The sequence below is a fragment of the Podarcis liolepis genome (genome assembly GCF_965112155.1).
Source record: "Podarcis liolepis genome assembly, chromosome: 16".
Lineage (NCBI taxonomy): Eukaryota > Metazoa > Chordata > Lepidosauria > Squamata > Lacertidae > Podarcis > Podarcis liolepis.
The window spans coordinates 44,030,688-44,045,336 of NC_139567.1; the positions used below are offsets into that span (position 1 = coordinate 44,030,688).

Consider the following 14,649-nt stretch of genomic DNA (forward strand, 5'->3'; position numbering starts at 1 on the left):
AATGCATTCTGAAACAGTTAAAAAACGTACTCCCAGCCAGTGATTTGGGGAATGCCAGGAACAGTGTTGTTTGGCCAACAACACAAATATTCTATAATGCCTCTTGAAAGTCAGCAGAGAAGCACGCCTCACCAGGGAGGGCATTCTGCAGATTGGGAGCCACCACAGAAAGGCACTGCCGTGGGTCAACACCAGCCAGACAGCCCCAGTGTATGAACGTCAAAGCCATTCAAGAATAAAATAATTCCTTCCAGTAGCACCTTAGAGACCAGCTAAGTTAGTTCTTGGTATGAGCTTTCGTGTGCATGCACACTTCTTCAGATCCATGCACACGAAAGCTCATGCCAATAACAAACTTAGTTGGTCTCTAAGGTGCTACTGGAAGGAATTTTTTTATTTTGTTTCGACTACGGCAGACCAACACGGCTACCTACCTGTAACCATTCAAGAATAATGTTGTCGTTTGGTCGTGTCCGACTCTTTGTGACCCCATGGACCAGAGCACGCCAGGCACTCCTGTCTTCTCAAGAATAATACAGTGGTGCCCCGCAAGACGAATGCCTCGCAAGACAGAAAACTCGCTAGACGAAAGAGTTTTCCGTTTTGGAGGTGCTTCGCAAAACGAATCTCCTATGGGCTTGCTTCGCAAGACAACAATGTCTTGCAAGTTCCTGCTGGTTTTTCCCCCTTCCCCCCCTTTTTCTAAGCCGCTAAGCCGCTTATCAGCTGATCCGATCAGCAGATAAGCCGCTAATAGCGCTAATCCGCTAATCCTTCAATGGGCTTGCTTCGCAAGACAAAAAAACCGCTAGACGAAGAGAATCACAGAACGGATTCGTCTTGCGAGGTACCACTGTATATATATATATATTTAAAATCTAAACCAGTGAAGGCTTAAGCTCAAAAGTAAAACCACCTCAGCTGCAGTTACAAATAGAAAAAGCGGGGTTTCCCCGATCCCAGTGAAAGTGTGATGAGAAAAAGGGCCCTTTAAACCTGCTATACAGGTAAACAGAGCAGAGCAGTCCAGGGCGGGGATGATGCTTTCATAATTGGGGAGTCCTTTGGGGAGGGTGTGTGTGTATGTTGGGGGTTGTACCCAGAGTAGGGCAGCTTCTTTGGGGGCAACGGTGGCCTTGGCTCAGCATTGCCTCCTTCAAATACCCGGCCCCTCTTGCCTGGCCCCAAGATGCAACCCCCACCCCGGAGTCCCGTCTTTCCTCCTTGGCAAATTCTGGTGTTCTCTTGCTCTCTGGTAACCACCACCTTTGTGTGTTTGCTGTCCTACCTTTATTTATCACTGCTCAGACTGTCTTTGGAGGTTATGACCATCCTTTGTCGCTGTGAGAATATTGAGACGTCGGAGGGGGTCCCACTGTACGTAACGGGGGTCGCACAGGTAATAATCTGCCCGCTTCTAACCTCTTGTCCCTAACCGGTCTCCTTCTCTCCATTCTTTCTCACGCAGCGGCAGAGCAGCAAGCAGCGACCGTGGCAGCACAAGGACTTGAGTGCTTGCTCTTCTTAATACATTTTTTTCCTTTCTCTAGCGGCCGCTCTCGGCACCAGCCCTTTCTCCTTCGCCTTCCTCCTCCCCCTTGTCTCTGGCTCTTGCTACCTGCTGTTGCACCCCATGGTAATGGAGAGAGAGAGGGAGAGAGAGAGAGAGAGATGCATGCAAAAGCTCTTCCAAAATTCTCACAGGGTTCTGGGAACGTGGCTAGCATCCGCTCGCCCACCCCCTCCGCCTGCCCCCCTCGCCATTGCCATATCCACCTGCTTCACCAGCCTCGCACAGGGACAGGAAGGCAGCTCTGGGAGAGAGAGGGGGGGGAGAGGGACCTAGGATCCTACCCCTTAGGGACATAGGAGACTTCCTGGGCCAGTCCCAGAGCAGGCTGTCCTGTGGCACCTGAAATGTGTCAGGAAAAATACATCCCCTCCCCTCCCCTGCCAAGGGCAGATCACCCTGAGCTCGATGCACCAACCTCCTGACTCACTGCAAAGCACCTTCCTGTGTCCTGTCCCTGATTGACAGCAGCTCTCCAGCGTTTCTGGCAGAGAAGGGTCTTCCCTGCCACTAGCCCTTCTCTAAGTTTGGGAGGCTGCCTCCATGCAAAGCAGGTGCTCTGCCCCCCCGTCAGCAGTAGGGTGTTTGGTTGGCCAAGTCGACTCCGGGAGCTGAACACACCACCCATCAGGTGAAAAGCACACACCTGCCAGGTGCGTTTGCTTCTCTGAAGCTTCGATCCCAACCTCCCCCAGCCAGGGCTTTGCTTCCAGCATCCCTGACCATTGGCCATGCTGGCCACCCACCTTGATGGGAGTTGGGAGTCCAGCAACAATGGCAGGGCACCTGGCCAGAGGAAGGTTGATAACAACTATACTCGGTCCCTTTCTCTTCCCTCCAGGGACATAGTATAAGCGTGGAGGGAATCAGATGTTTCCACTTAGGCAGCAGAAGGCCCTCTGTAATCTGTGACAGGCCCCCCTGCCTTCTGTAGTACCTGCAGCTCAGCTCATAGGAACAAAGCCAGGCCAAATGGGGGGTGGCTTTTAAATCCTAACTCCCCAAAGATTTTCCTCCACCTCGGAGGAAACCCAATATTTCCCCCACATCTAGACAGTCTCCAAGGGTGACCCCAGCACACTACAGTAGCCTAGCCTCAACCTCACAGGGGGTCCTTCCTTGCCTTTTGATGATGCTCAGGTTCATAAACCAGCCAACATCCCAGGGGCCTTTTTCAAAAGCCTGCTTCCTCAGTCCTTTGCCCAGGCAGCTTCCAATGCTGACCTTCTGTGTGGACACCCTAGGGTGCTTCAGGCAGGCAGCTGTCCTTCTGAGGCCTGAGAAGCAGGAGGGGCCGCCCTTCTTCTGGGAGGGGAAACCTCTCAGTGGGGCCCCTTTGTGTTTACCTGGTCCATGTGGCTTCAAGGCTTTTCTCCACTGGCTTCCAACACAGCCAAGCGGCCCTCGTTTTTTTAGGGCTGGGGGTGGGGGAGGGAGCCCCCTCTAATTTTTTGGCCAGGCAGCCGTACATCTTGCATCTGCATTACCTGGGAGGAAAGCAGCAGGTGGCCCCGAGCCACGGGGGAAGAGAGCTGAGCCTGTTACCTGGAAACGTGCCAATGTTTTACGTTTTTTGGCAGGATTTCCCTAGAGATAATGACGTTACAGCCCAGGTGCGAGGACGTAGAGACGGCGGAGGGGGTAGCTTTAACTGTCACAGGTGTGGCCCAGGTACAGTAACTTGAAAACACCTCCTTTCAGGAATGCATGCCTCTGTAACCCTTCCTGGTCTCTCCCTCCCAGGAGGCCGCTCTAGCCCAGGGGAGCGAGAGAGGCGCTGTCTGCTCTGAAAACACCCTTGATAGCTGATTCTCACCCCCCCTCCACCGCCAGTTCACCGCTGCATGGTCCCCCACCCACGAGGCCCTTGCTTCTCTCCCACCTGGGCAGCAGAGGGCGCTGTCGCCACACGCACCCCTGCTCCTGGGCTGTTGCACTGCCACCCTCGGTCCGAACTCATGCTGGTCTGGAATATTTCTTTGGTGTTTTCTCCCCCTACATATGCAAATGTTCTGATGGTGGCAGGCCTGAAACCACAAGGAGCTACTGTTTTTCCTGGAGGGCCTCTTTGGAGCAGAGTGTGGTGAGCTGGCCCCACCCACCTCTGTGTCTCTGTTGTTTCCCAAAGGCTGTAGCTAGCAAAAAAAAAACCCTTGCCCCAGCTTCTGCTCCTTCCATGGACCCCTTAGGTTTGGCCCAGTCATCTGGTCTACCGCAGGGATAGGGGCACTCCTGTTGTCCACCAAAAGTCACTGGGCTACCGTCACCCCAGACCATTGGCCCAGCTCCTGAGCTGGTGCTTCGTCCACCCTCTGTCTCTGGAGTGCCGCTGGGTGCAGGGTCATCGCAGCAGTGGAGCCATTTTGCAGCCAGAAATGTTGCAAGTTTAGCAAGACACTCAGCCCTCCCACCCCGCAAGTACCAGCTAACTCATTCTGAGTCTGGTTTTCTGCAGTTTTCTTCCATAGGCAAGCACCCACAAATGCCAGAGGCACAAGCCCCCTTTAAAAAACGGGTGTGAGGCAGAGGGCCTTCTTGGTAGGGGCGTCCGCCCTCGCATCGGATGTCAAACAGATAATGAACTATATTAATTTTAGAAGATATCTGGAGGCAGCCCTGTACAGGGAAGTTTTTAACGTTTGAGGCTCTATTGTGTTTTTAATATTGTGCTGAGAACCACCCAGAGTGACTGGGGCAACCCAGGCAGATGAGTGACCTATAAATAATAAAAGTATTATTATTAAATTATTATTACTTCAGCCATGCTTGTCCAGCAGGAACTTCCCTTGAACAGGGATCTGAACATTGTGGGTAATCTCCACGGTCTTATTGGGAAGACGAAGGGAAGGTCTGTAACTCAGTGGGCAGAGCATCCGCTTTGCATGCAGAAGATTCAGCCTCCACCTGCATCTTCAGGCTGGAGAGAATATCCCAGTCTTGAAATCCTGGAGAGCCATTGCTGCCGGTCAGTGCAAGCAGTACTGAGATCGATGGACCCAGGGGTCTGCGTCTAAGGCAGCTTCCTGTGTCCCTGCGGTGTTTTGCGAGGCGATCCCCACCATTCACCCCACCCCACCCTGGCCCCTTTTATAGTTCCAGGAGGGGAAAGTGGCAGGGTGAGGCTGGGAGCTTCCCAAGAGTACCCTCCTGTCTTATTTTCAGGGAATAGGGACGTGGATTTCAGGCAGGCTGATAGAACAGGGGGCTGGAGATTCAACTGATGGCGTCCCGTCAGCGGAAGCCCTGCCCAAGGGCTGGCGCAATGAGGCTTCCACCCCCCTCCTTTCCCCACGTTCCCCACCCCAATTGGCTCTTGGAAGAGTGGTCAAGAGAACCCCCAGAACAGCGCAGAGGAGAGCAGGGATTCTTCAGTGGGGCAAGTAAATATGCTTGCCCTGGGGGAAGTTTCTCCTTAATAAGGCACTGGGATTCCTCCCATCACATCTGTCTCCTCTCCCTTTCCCCCCCTGTCATTATTTTTGAGTTTTCTCTGGGGTTGTGCGATGTGGCGATGAACTCCTGGCTTCCCCAATTAAAACAGCTGCAGGATTTTTATTTTTTAAAAGTTCATTGCCTTCATAATCCCAGCTGTGTTAACATTAATAAAGCCTCTATCTCCTGATATTTTACGTATATTTTATTAAGCCTGCTGGCCAGTTCACATTTTTAATTTGTTTTTTTATTTTTTAAAAAACCCTCCTCCTGGGAATGGTTTTTTTTTTCTTTTTCTTTCTGTGCCATTTGGGTGCATTCTCTTTCCTACCAAACCGGACGAGAGAAGGAATTTTGAGGTTATATCTGATGTTATTTCTGCTCAGAGTACAGGAACTGAAGTGACAGGAATGACTGAATGAGATGCATCAGTTTAATAGGTCTGCTCTGAGCAGAATCTAGTTGGCTAAGACCCCTAAAGGCTAAAGGAGGCGGGGGGGGGGGGAAGAAACTCGAACCTTAGGAGCGGCCCCAGGATGGGAGAGTGAAATTATGTCCAGCCTACACAGACATACAGGCTTCCTTCCTTCCTGGTGGATAACCTGCAGAGTCCAGTACAGACCCCCACCACCCAAACTTCCCTGGCTCAATTTTTGTAGTTGGGATAAACAGCTACCCCCTTCCTGCCGTTCTCAAGCAGCGCTTGCAATCCCCAAACGGAATAATAAGCTGAAACGGTTACAAGAGAGGCCTGCTGGCTTTGCACCAGCTTGTACCATCCACTGAGATCCAGCGCCGAGGGCCTTCTGGCGGTTCCCTCATTGTGAGACGTGAGGTTACAGGGAACCAGACAGAGGGCCTTCTTGGTAGTGGCGCCCGCCCTTCAGATGTCAAGGAAATAAGCAGCTATCTTCTCTTTAAAAGACATCTGAAGGCAGCCCTGTTTAGGGAAGTTTTTAATATTTAATGCTGTATTGTTTTTAACACTCGATTGGGAGCCGCTCAGAGTGGCTGGGGAAACTCAGCCAGATGGGTGGGGTATAAATAATATATTATTATTATTATTATTATTATTATTATTATTATTATTATTATTATTTATTAATTGCGAAAGAGAAAGAAAAGCACTCAGGTGATCTGGCTGGCCTGTTTACCCTCGAGAGCTGCCAGTTTTAAGGAAATGACTTTTCAGGAGAGAGGGGGTGGGTGGGTGGGTGGGTGGGAGAGCAGAAGCAAGTTTGGATACATTCTGACATGATGATGCCAAACCTTCTGAATTGGTCATGCGGGGGTGCTTTTGAGCTCCATGTGCAATGGGTTGGTGCCTCAGTTGCCTCCCTCCGGCAGGAGCGAGAGGGGGGTGGGCTCCTGGTTTTGCTTACTGCAGGTGGGGGACCCTGTGGCCCTCCAGCTGTTGCTGGCCTCCAACTCCCAAGTTTCCAAGGGAATGATGGGAGCTGGTGCCCAGCAACATCTGGGGAGGAGTGGCGATGCCCCCACACCTGGCTTACAGCATGTCCTCCTCTTGGATGCAGAGCTAGGGTGCCAGGACCCCCAAAACTCATGGCCTTGCTGCTTTGAGGCTGCTTCCTCTGGGGCCACTGTTGGTTTGCTCTCCAGGATCAGGAAGCGATGCAAAGAGTTTTAAAATCAGGTACAGGGCTCCCCTGCAGCCTGCCTCCTAACAAAAACTCCTGGTTTGCTGCTGATGGGTATGAAGAGTCCTGGTGACCTGATCCTTGTGGGGCCGAGCCGAGCCACCCCAAGGGTGCCCCAGCGGTCACAGGCTCTGCTTCTGTCACTAGCCTATCACTTCGTCGTCCGTATTGGCCCCTTCGCGGCTCACGTCAAATGTCTTCTTCTTTTCTCTCTCTCTCTCTTTGCCTGCAGGTGAAAATCCTGACCGAGAGGGAGCTTCTCGCGGTGGCTTGTGAGCAGTTCCTGGGCAAGAACGTGCAGGACATCAAGAATGTGGTCCTCCAGACGCTGGAAGGGCACCTGCGCTCCATCCTAGGTGGGGGGCGTGGCTTCGCATAAACGTCTGGAGATAAGCGGCTGCAAGGATTGGTGTTCCCAACACTGTTTCAGTAGCATTTTTTTTTGTCAAGGGGGAAAACATACGCAAAAGCAACTGGGATATTAAATGCAATGTTACATATATTTAACTGCCTGGTCGCATTCAAAATGTCGTAAATACACAGGTGGTGCTTTTATTGTGTGAAGTAGACTGTTCTTTAATCTGAGGCAATGGCAGTCTTCAACTTCTTATGGAAGAGTAAGGGAAGCTGTGGTTTCTACAGCTCTAGCCTGCATCAACAGAGGTCTTGTGTCCAGGTCAAGGGAAGTCATAGTACCCCTCTATTGTGCCTTGGTCAGACCACACCTCAGGTACTGTGTCCAGTTCTGGGCACCTCAATTTAAGGCTGGAAGGTGGGCAGAGGAGGGCAACCAGGGTTATCAAGGGCCTGTAAACTAAGCCTGATGAGGAGCAGTTGAGGGAGTTGGGTATGTTCAAACTGGGGAAGAGGAGCTGGAGAGGAGACAGGATGGCCACCTTCCAATATCTGAAGGGCTGTCCCATGGAAGAGTGAGCAAGATTGTTTCTCCTGCTCTGGAGGGGAGGACTCGAACCCATGGCTTCAAGTTACAAGAAAGGAGATTCCTACTAAACATCAGGAAGAACTTTCTGATGATAAGAGCTGTTCGACACTGGAATGAATTAAGTTTCCTTCATGGGAGGTTTTTAAGCAGAGATTAGATGGCCACCTGTCATGGATGCTTTGAGATTCCTGCCTTGCAGAGGGCTGGACTAGATGACCATTGGGGTCCCTGAGCCAACTCTACTGTTCTACCGACTCTCCAGGAGGATCCCTATTTTCCTGTTGTAAAGAATTTTTCAGATATATTTAGTGAGTTTTATCAAGCGTTCGCACATTGTAGAACATGTTGGAACAATGTTTTTGGGTTTTCCGTGCTTTGTTGCTTATTGATTATGTCAGGGCATTGTGATTGCTTGCAAATAGCCAAGGAATGTTTTTCATTCCCTTCCAATTGCTTTTACATACGATTCCCCTGAGCACCCTTCATAAATTACACATCCCAAGATCTTTAGCGGGGAAGCCATGACCGTTGGAAGCAGTATGATGGCTGGTTTCGATGTTTAGTGCAGATGGGACCTTTCTTTCTGCTCACTTGGCTTGGCAGAAGCACATGCCGTACGGGCGTCTCCTGGACTCCCTCCTTCGTAGCCACTTTGCCTCCATAGCGCCTGCCACCATCTTGTCTTCTGCCTCCCCCTTCTGCAGGGACCTTGACTGTCGAGCAAATCTACCAGGACAGGGACCAGTTTGCCAAGCTCGTGCGGGAAGTGGCGGCTCCTGATGTGGGCCGGATGGGCATTGAGATCCTGAGTTTCACTATCAAGGTACGAGCCGCGTCCCTTTTTGAGTTAGCCCTCGCTACCTCCTGTGGGAGGGAGTTCCGAGTCTAACTCTGCGCTGCTTGAAGAAGTGCTTCCATTTATCTGCTCTGACCCTCCAACCTGCAGCTTTGTTGGAGGCCCATGGGTTCTAGGATTAGGAGAGAGGGAGGAAAACCTCTGTCCAATGTCTCCATGCCAGACATCATTTTATATGCCTCTCTTCATGTCTGATCATCCCGTTTCAATACCCCAGAAAGGCCTTTATTGCTTAGTGGATTATTCAAATACATAGGAAGCTGCCGTACACAGAGTCAGGCCATCTAGCTCAGTGCTGCCTGCACTAACTGGCAGCAGCAGCTGTCCAAGGGGTCTCTCCCAGCTCTACCCTGAGATGCCATTGGGGATTGAACTCGGGGCCTTCTGCATGCTACACAGGGGCTCGGACGCTGAACTGCGGCCCTAGATCTCGGAGAGGCAGGGAAGTTCCCGGTCTGCATTCCTGTCCGCTGAGCTACGTCTCTCTCTCATGTTTCCTGAATGGAGCAATTTCTCTCCTCCCCGTGCAGGATGTCTATGATAAAGTCAGCTACCTGAGCTCACTAGGGAAGACCCAGACCGCCGTGGTGCAGAGAGACGCCGACATCGGGGTGGCTGAGGCAGAGCGAGACGCCGGCATCCGGGTACGTCAAATGGCGCAGGAGGAGAGGCCCGTCTTACGCTCCTTCCCAGGCTCCAGCGTCACTCTGAGCGTGGTCAGCTGACCTCTGCCTTCTGACTGTTTTCCTCCTGCAGGAGGCAGAATACAAGAGAGAAATGCTGGATGTGAAGTTCATGGCGGACACCAAGGTAGCCGACTCGAAGCGTGCCTTCGAAATGCAGAAAGCCGCCTTCAGCCAAGAGATCAACATAAAGGTGCGTGGAGAGGGTTGGGACTCAGAGGAGCGCTTTGGGGCTTCGGTAGAAAGGACTTTCTAACTTCTGGGGTGGGTAGGTGTAGGATAAATCCGCCAGAGTGTTCACCAACCACCAAGGTGTTTGAGAAATTGGTTTGTCTGAGATGGCTCCGCATGGCTGCTGCCTGCCCACAGCAGAGACACAATACTGGGTGTTGTGCAGGCAGGATAAAAATTGGGAAGTGGTTTCGGGAACAAAAGGGAAGAATAAACAGGTTGTGGAGCGGAGACCTGGAAGAGGAGGCTAGTTGAGTTCCAGGTCCCAAGTTCCAGGTGTTAATATTAGTATATAAAGCCTTTAACAACTTGAGACCAGCTTACCTGTGAAATCACCCTTTCCCGTATGCACCCACTCAACCTGCTTTGATTGGTGGAACTGACTCTGTTACAGGCACTATATATGCCCTGTTCTGCCTTTGTAAGAACTCAATCTTTTAGTGGGGCAGCACCTACACTTTGGAACTCCCTGCCTATTGACACCAGGCAGGCAAGGAGTCTTTAGGCCCCTGCTAAGAATTCTTGTTTTGACAAGCCTGCACTGACGTTTAGACACCTGATGCAAGTTCTAATCTGCTTTTAGTCTATAGTCCATTGCAACTTGAAAGTCTTAAGTTATTGTGGTTAATTCTTTTTATTGATAATTATATTGTTTTATTTATTTTTTGGCAAACTGCTTTGAGGTTGTTGTTTTTCACAGTTAAGTGACATATAAGTTAAAATGAATTTACAGTTTGCAGAGAGGGATTGGGGACATCATTGCACAAGGACAGGGAAATGTAGGGTGCCCAAGCCTCAGAGTGACTTAGAGGGCTCATCCGGACAAAGTGGGGGCTTTTTTTGACCGCAGACCGTGCCACCAACTTGTGGCCCCTTCCCCATCTCTTTGCAGACGGCGCAGGCCCAGCTGGCGTACGAGCTGCAAGGAGCCAAAGAGCAGCAGAAGATCCGCCAAGAGGAGATTGAGATTGAGGTCGTGCAGCGCCGGAAGCAGATTGACGTTGAGGAACAGGAGGTCATCCGCATGGACAAGGAGCTCATCGCCACTGTCAAGTTGCCAGCGGAAGCAGAGGCGCACCGCATGCAGGAGATTGCCGAGGGAGAGAAGTGAGTGGGGGTGCAGCCAGAGGGGCCTGGGGATGTGTCCCCAAGTAAAGCTTCCCGTGGACCCCCCTGTGATAACTTTTGCTGCGTGGAGGGTCTGGAAAGCCCCTGCTCTGAGCCACCGCTGGAGGAGGCGTCCCACTCTTAGGCCTTGTGTGCCCCACATCCTGGGGGAACATCTCCGACCAAGCTCTCTCTCTCTCAAGGGTGAAGCAGGTGCTGATCGCTCGGGCCGAAGGGGAGAAGATCCGCAAGATCGGAGAGGCGGAGGCCCTGGTGATCGAGGCCATTGGCAAAGCGGAGGCTGAGAAGATGAAGCTCAAGGCAGAGGCCTACCAGCAGTATGGAGAGGCAGCCAAGATGGCCTTGGTCCTGGACGCCCTGCCCCAGGTGAGGAGGCTGATGGGGATGGGAGGGAAGAGCTGCCTGCCTGCATCGCTCTCTTCCCCTGGGGCCTGTGCCTGGATCCTGACACACTGCCTTCTCTCTGTCCCTCTCAGATTGCCGCCAAGGTGGCCGCACCTCTCTCAAAGGTGGATGAAATCGTCATCCTCAGCGGGGAAAACAACAAGTTGACTACGGATGTGAACCGGCTGCTGGCTGAGCTCCCTGCGTCCGTCCATGCCCTCACGGGGGTCGACCTCTCCAAGGTGAGGCAGGTGGGGCAGGCCGTGGTGTCTGCCTGCCCTTTGAAATAATACTTTTTAAAAAAAATAAATGCCGCTTTTAATTTCTGCTTCTTTTCTTAACTGGAGCTCACAGCAGACGGGCCATTGGCCTGATTCAGCAGGCCCTTCTTTCTTTAATACCAGAACTCATTGGAGCCACCCGTGAAGCTGAATGCTGGTGGGTTAAGGAGGGACGAAAGGGAGTCCTCATTCTCACAGCATACTCTTAAAACAATGGCATTGACGGCCACACAACATTCAGTGTTAGTGCTCCAAACGAGTGGCTTTGTTTTTATTATTAATTAATTTCTATACTCCCTTCATCCGAGGATCATAGGGCAGATTATAAGATAAAAACATCAAAATACGTAGTATAGTAACAAACAGAAATAATAATCGCCCCACCACACGAAGGAATGTTCTTGCCTGGCACCTAAAGCTATGTAACGAGGGCAAGAGGTGAGTTTCCCTGGGGAGAGGATTAAGAAATTGTTTTGGAGGATGTGGCTGCTGGGTACCAGCCACAGTGCCCCTGTGGCATTGCTGGAGACAGTAAATGCCCCTGAATGCCTGTTCCTGGGGATTGCAAGTGGGGAGAGTGTGGCTGTTGCGCTCGGGTCCATCTTAGATGTTTCCTACAATAGGCGTCTGTTTGGCCCCTGCGAGAACACAAGTTGGACTGGGCGGGGGCTCCCTTTGGTCTGATCCAGCCAGCTTTGGATACATCCTAAGCTTCCACAAGCAGATGGTTCCCAAGCTTAAGGAGCAGTTTTTTGCCTACATTTGGGTGCCATTTTGAATTCCAGCGACACTGCCGATGAGTTCCAGGCTAAGTTAAAGCCTTAAACGGTCAGCACTGCAGTACCTCAAGGACCACCTCTCCCCATAAGAACTGACCCAGACCCTGCAATTGTCATCAGAGGCCCTTCTTTGTGCACCTCCTCTGCAAGGTGTCTGGAGGGTGGAGACACGAGAACAGGGCCTTTTCTGTGGTGGCTCCCTGGTTTGTGAGATGCTCTCCCCAGGGAGGCTCCCCCGGCGCCTTCATTATACACCTTTAGCTGTCAGGCAAAAACGTTCCTCTTCAACCAGGCCTTGTGCTGATTAATATTCGACAGCCTTTTAAATGTGTGGGGCTTGTTCCTGTTTTGTCATTTCTGTTTTAACTATTTATTTTGTCCTGAGAACCTTTGAGGGAAGGGTAGCATATAGGCAAGTAAGAAGCTACGGGAAGGAGGAAACGGTCGCTGACTGCCTTTGTCCGCCCTCTCTTCTCCCCCGCAGATCCCGCTCATTCAGAAAGCGACCGGAGCCCAGGCCTGAGAGGAGGCCAGCTGGGGAAGAGGCCCCCTCTCCTTCCATTTATGCACTTCCCACCGACTGCGCAAACTGCGAGCTCCTCTTCATCCGTGGAGACGGTGGGGGCTACTCTCGGGTGCCTTATATCTTTTTCGGGGGATCTGAGCGGGGGGCGTCCCCGCTAGTCCTTGCATTTCCAAGAGAGGTTTCCTCCTTTTGTAACCCCCAGCCCCGCTCTGTGTCATGCTAGCCAACACTTTCTCCCCTCTCTTGTCTGTGCTCTTGCAAAGTCTGTGCCTTGACTGACCGCTGCGCCGTTCTCGGGGCAGGGAGGACGCACCCCCAAATTGGGAGGAGGCCCGACGCTGGGCCCTGCTGCCCCAGTTGAGGAGAACTTCCCCCTTCCATATGCTTTTGTGCTGCGGAGGAAGGGCGCTGATGGCAGGGGGATCCCTGGCCACTGCCCCTCTCGGTGCCACCGGCGGATTGAGATTGAGCCATATCTGCCAGTGGGGTGCCCTGCGGTCCCTGCGCTCTTGGAGCTCCAAGGGGGGCAGGCGGCGGAGGGTGGAGGCCGCCATATTGTTACACGCCCGCTCAGCCCAACCCCTTGCCGGGACCTCAAGCCGTGAGCACCCGGCGGGCACCCCCGCAGCCCAGGGCCAAATCAATGCCACAACCTCCCGTTCCGCAAACGCCATGAACATATCTTTCTCGCCATCAGTCCGAATACACAACACACACAGTGCCTGATTTCTTCGGTGGTCCATCACGCCTGCCCTGCATCCACAGTTGGCAGGAACCTCAAGAACCCCTCTGGGCATCCTGCCTTCTGCTCCCGTGTCTTGCAGATACCCGCCAGGCCATGGTCAGCCTGCGTATGCTCCTGGGGCTCCTTCACCCACCCACCCACCCCTCCAGAACTAGGAAGGGAGAGGAAAGACACGTGAGACTCTGGCAAACTGCTTGTCTGCTTTGTCCCTGAACCGTGGAAGAGAGGGAGCCGGTCTTGTATCCTAAGATGGGAATTTCGAAGCAGTCCCTCCCTGCCCCACTGGCGAGAGGCCCTGGAGCCCATTGCCTGGCATTACCCTGGGGTTGTCATTGCCTTGTGTGCACTAGAATGGAAGGCACTTGCCTTCTGCACCTCTTGTCTCGCAAAACACGGCCCCCTCTCTTTCCCTCTCCTCTGTGCCGTAGAGATCCCCTTCTCCCTTTGCAATTTGCTACGCGGTGCCCCCACCCTCCAGATATAAACATGGCTCCATGACAGTTTGGGGGAGGTGCAGGAGGGCAGTGGAAGGCGCTCCCCCCCCCCTTTGCAGGGTTTCTATGCACCTTCCTCCTCCCCAGTCTGTACTGTTCACACAAACGTCTGTACTGTTTATTATTCTTACATGTGAAGCGTGCCTGTTTGCTCTCCGCATGCGGGGGAGGGGGGGTATCCCAGCCATGCTTTCTTGCAATTGCCTCCTGTGCAGGCTGCTGCTGCTGCTGCATTTCAGAGCCGCCGCCCCCCTCACTTTTTATACCCCACCTAAGTACTGTGAAGGAGGTGGGAGGGTGCCAAGTTCTTTATTTTTATTTTATTCGGAGCAGGATCTGGGTTTGTGCCGCCAAAGGTTCAGTGTGGGGAGGCAGCAGAGGGGTTATTCGGGGGGGGGGCGTTTCTGGAAGCTTGGGTGGAAGTGAGGGGCTCTTTGAGGCCCAAGCATGTTCCCCCCACCCCACACACAAAGGCCTGGGTGGTGCCCCTCTGCCAGCTTTCAGGGAGAGAGCACTGGATTCCAGTCCCAATTTTACCTTCCCTCTCCCCCCCCCACGTCGCCTTCTCTCCTCCCCCCCCCCACGCCACGCGTTCTCTGCATGGATATGTGGTGCATGACCGCCTGTGCCAGGATTCGCCGGGGGCCCCGTGTGCATCCCAAGTGTGAAATAATGTACAATAAAAAGTTATTGTGACCTCACCAGGCTGCCTTCGTCTCGTCTTTTTCCGTCCTGGTTTCCAAAGAGGAGACGGTGCAAGCAGGGGCCTCTCTGGGGTGGTGGGAACCCCACTGCTGCTCTTGGGAGATACAGGGGGCTCTCCCCTTCCCACCCCACCTGCTGTGGGTCTCCAGGCATGGCTCTGCTTATTATCACATTTCTATCCTGGGAGTCATTTTGGACTCACAGCTGTCCATGGAGGCGCAGGTCAATTCTGTG

At 52.7% G+C, this 14,649-nt stretch overlaps 1 protein-coding gene across 3 annotated transcripts in view; it reads left to right on the plus strand.

Moving 5' to 3' along the window:
• FLOT2 (flotillin 2) overlaps window positions 1-14,411 on the plus strand; it is a 26,717-nt gene extending 12,306 nt beyond the window's left edge. Inside the window, exons 3-12 of one of the 3 annotated variants that reach the window (XM_083480317.1) lie at window positions 1,309-1,377; window positions 3,151-3,241; window positions 6,893-7,016; window positions 8,308-8,426; window positions 8,990-9,103; window positions 9,216-9,335; window positions 10,266-10,480; window positions 10,684-10,867; window positions 10,978-11,127; window positions 12,430-14,411. In XM_083480317.1, the coding sequence (XP_083336443.1) occupies window positions 1,309-1,377; window positions 3,151-3,241; window positions 6,893-7,016; window positions 8,308-8,426; window positions 8,990-9,103; window positions 9,216-9,335; window positions 10,266-10,480; window positions 10,684-10,867; window positions 10,978-11,127; window positions 12,430-12,468 (1,225 nt within the window). In that variant the 3' untranslated portion in view covers window positions 12,469-14,411. Of the gene's footprint in view, window positions 1-1,308; window positions 1,400-3,150; window positions 3,242-6,892; window positions 7,017-8,307; window positions 8,427-8,989; window positions 9,104-9,215; window positions 9,336-10,265; window positions 10,481-10,683; window positions 10,868-10,977; window positions 11,128-12,429 lie in introns of all 3 variants that reach the window. The other 2 variants (XM_083480315.1, XM_083480316.1) reach the window with 2 other exon arrangements.
• Window positions 14,412-14,649: the final 238 nt, after the last annotated feature.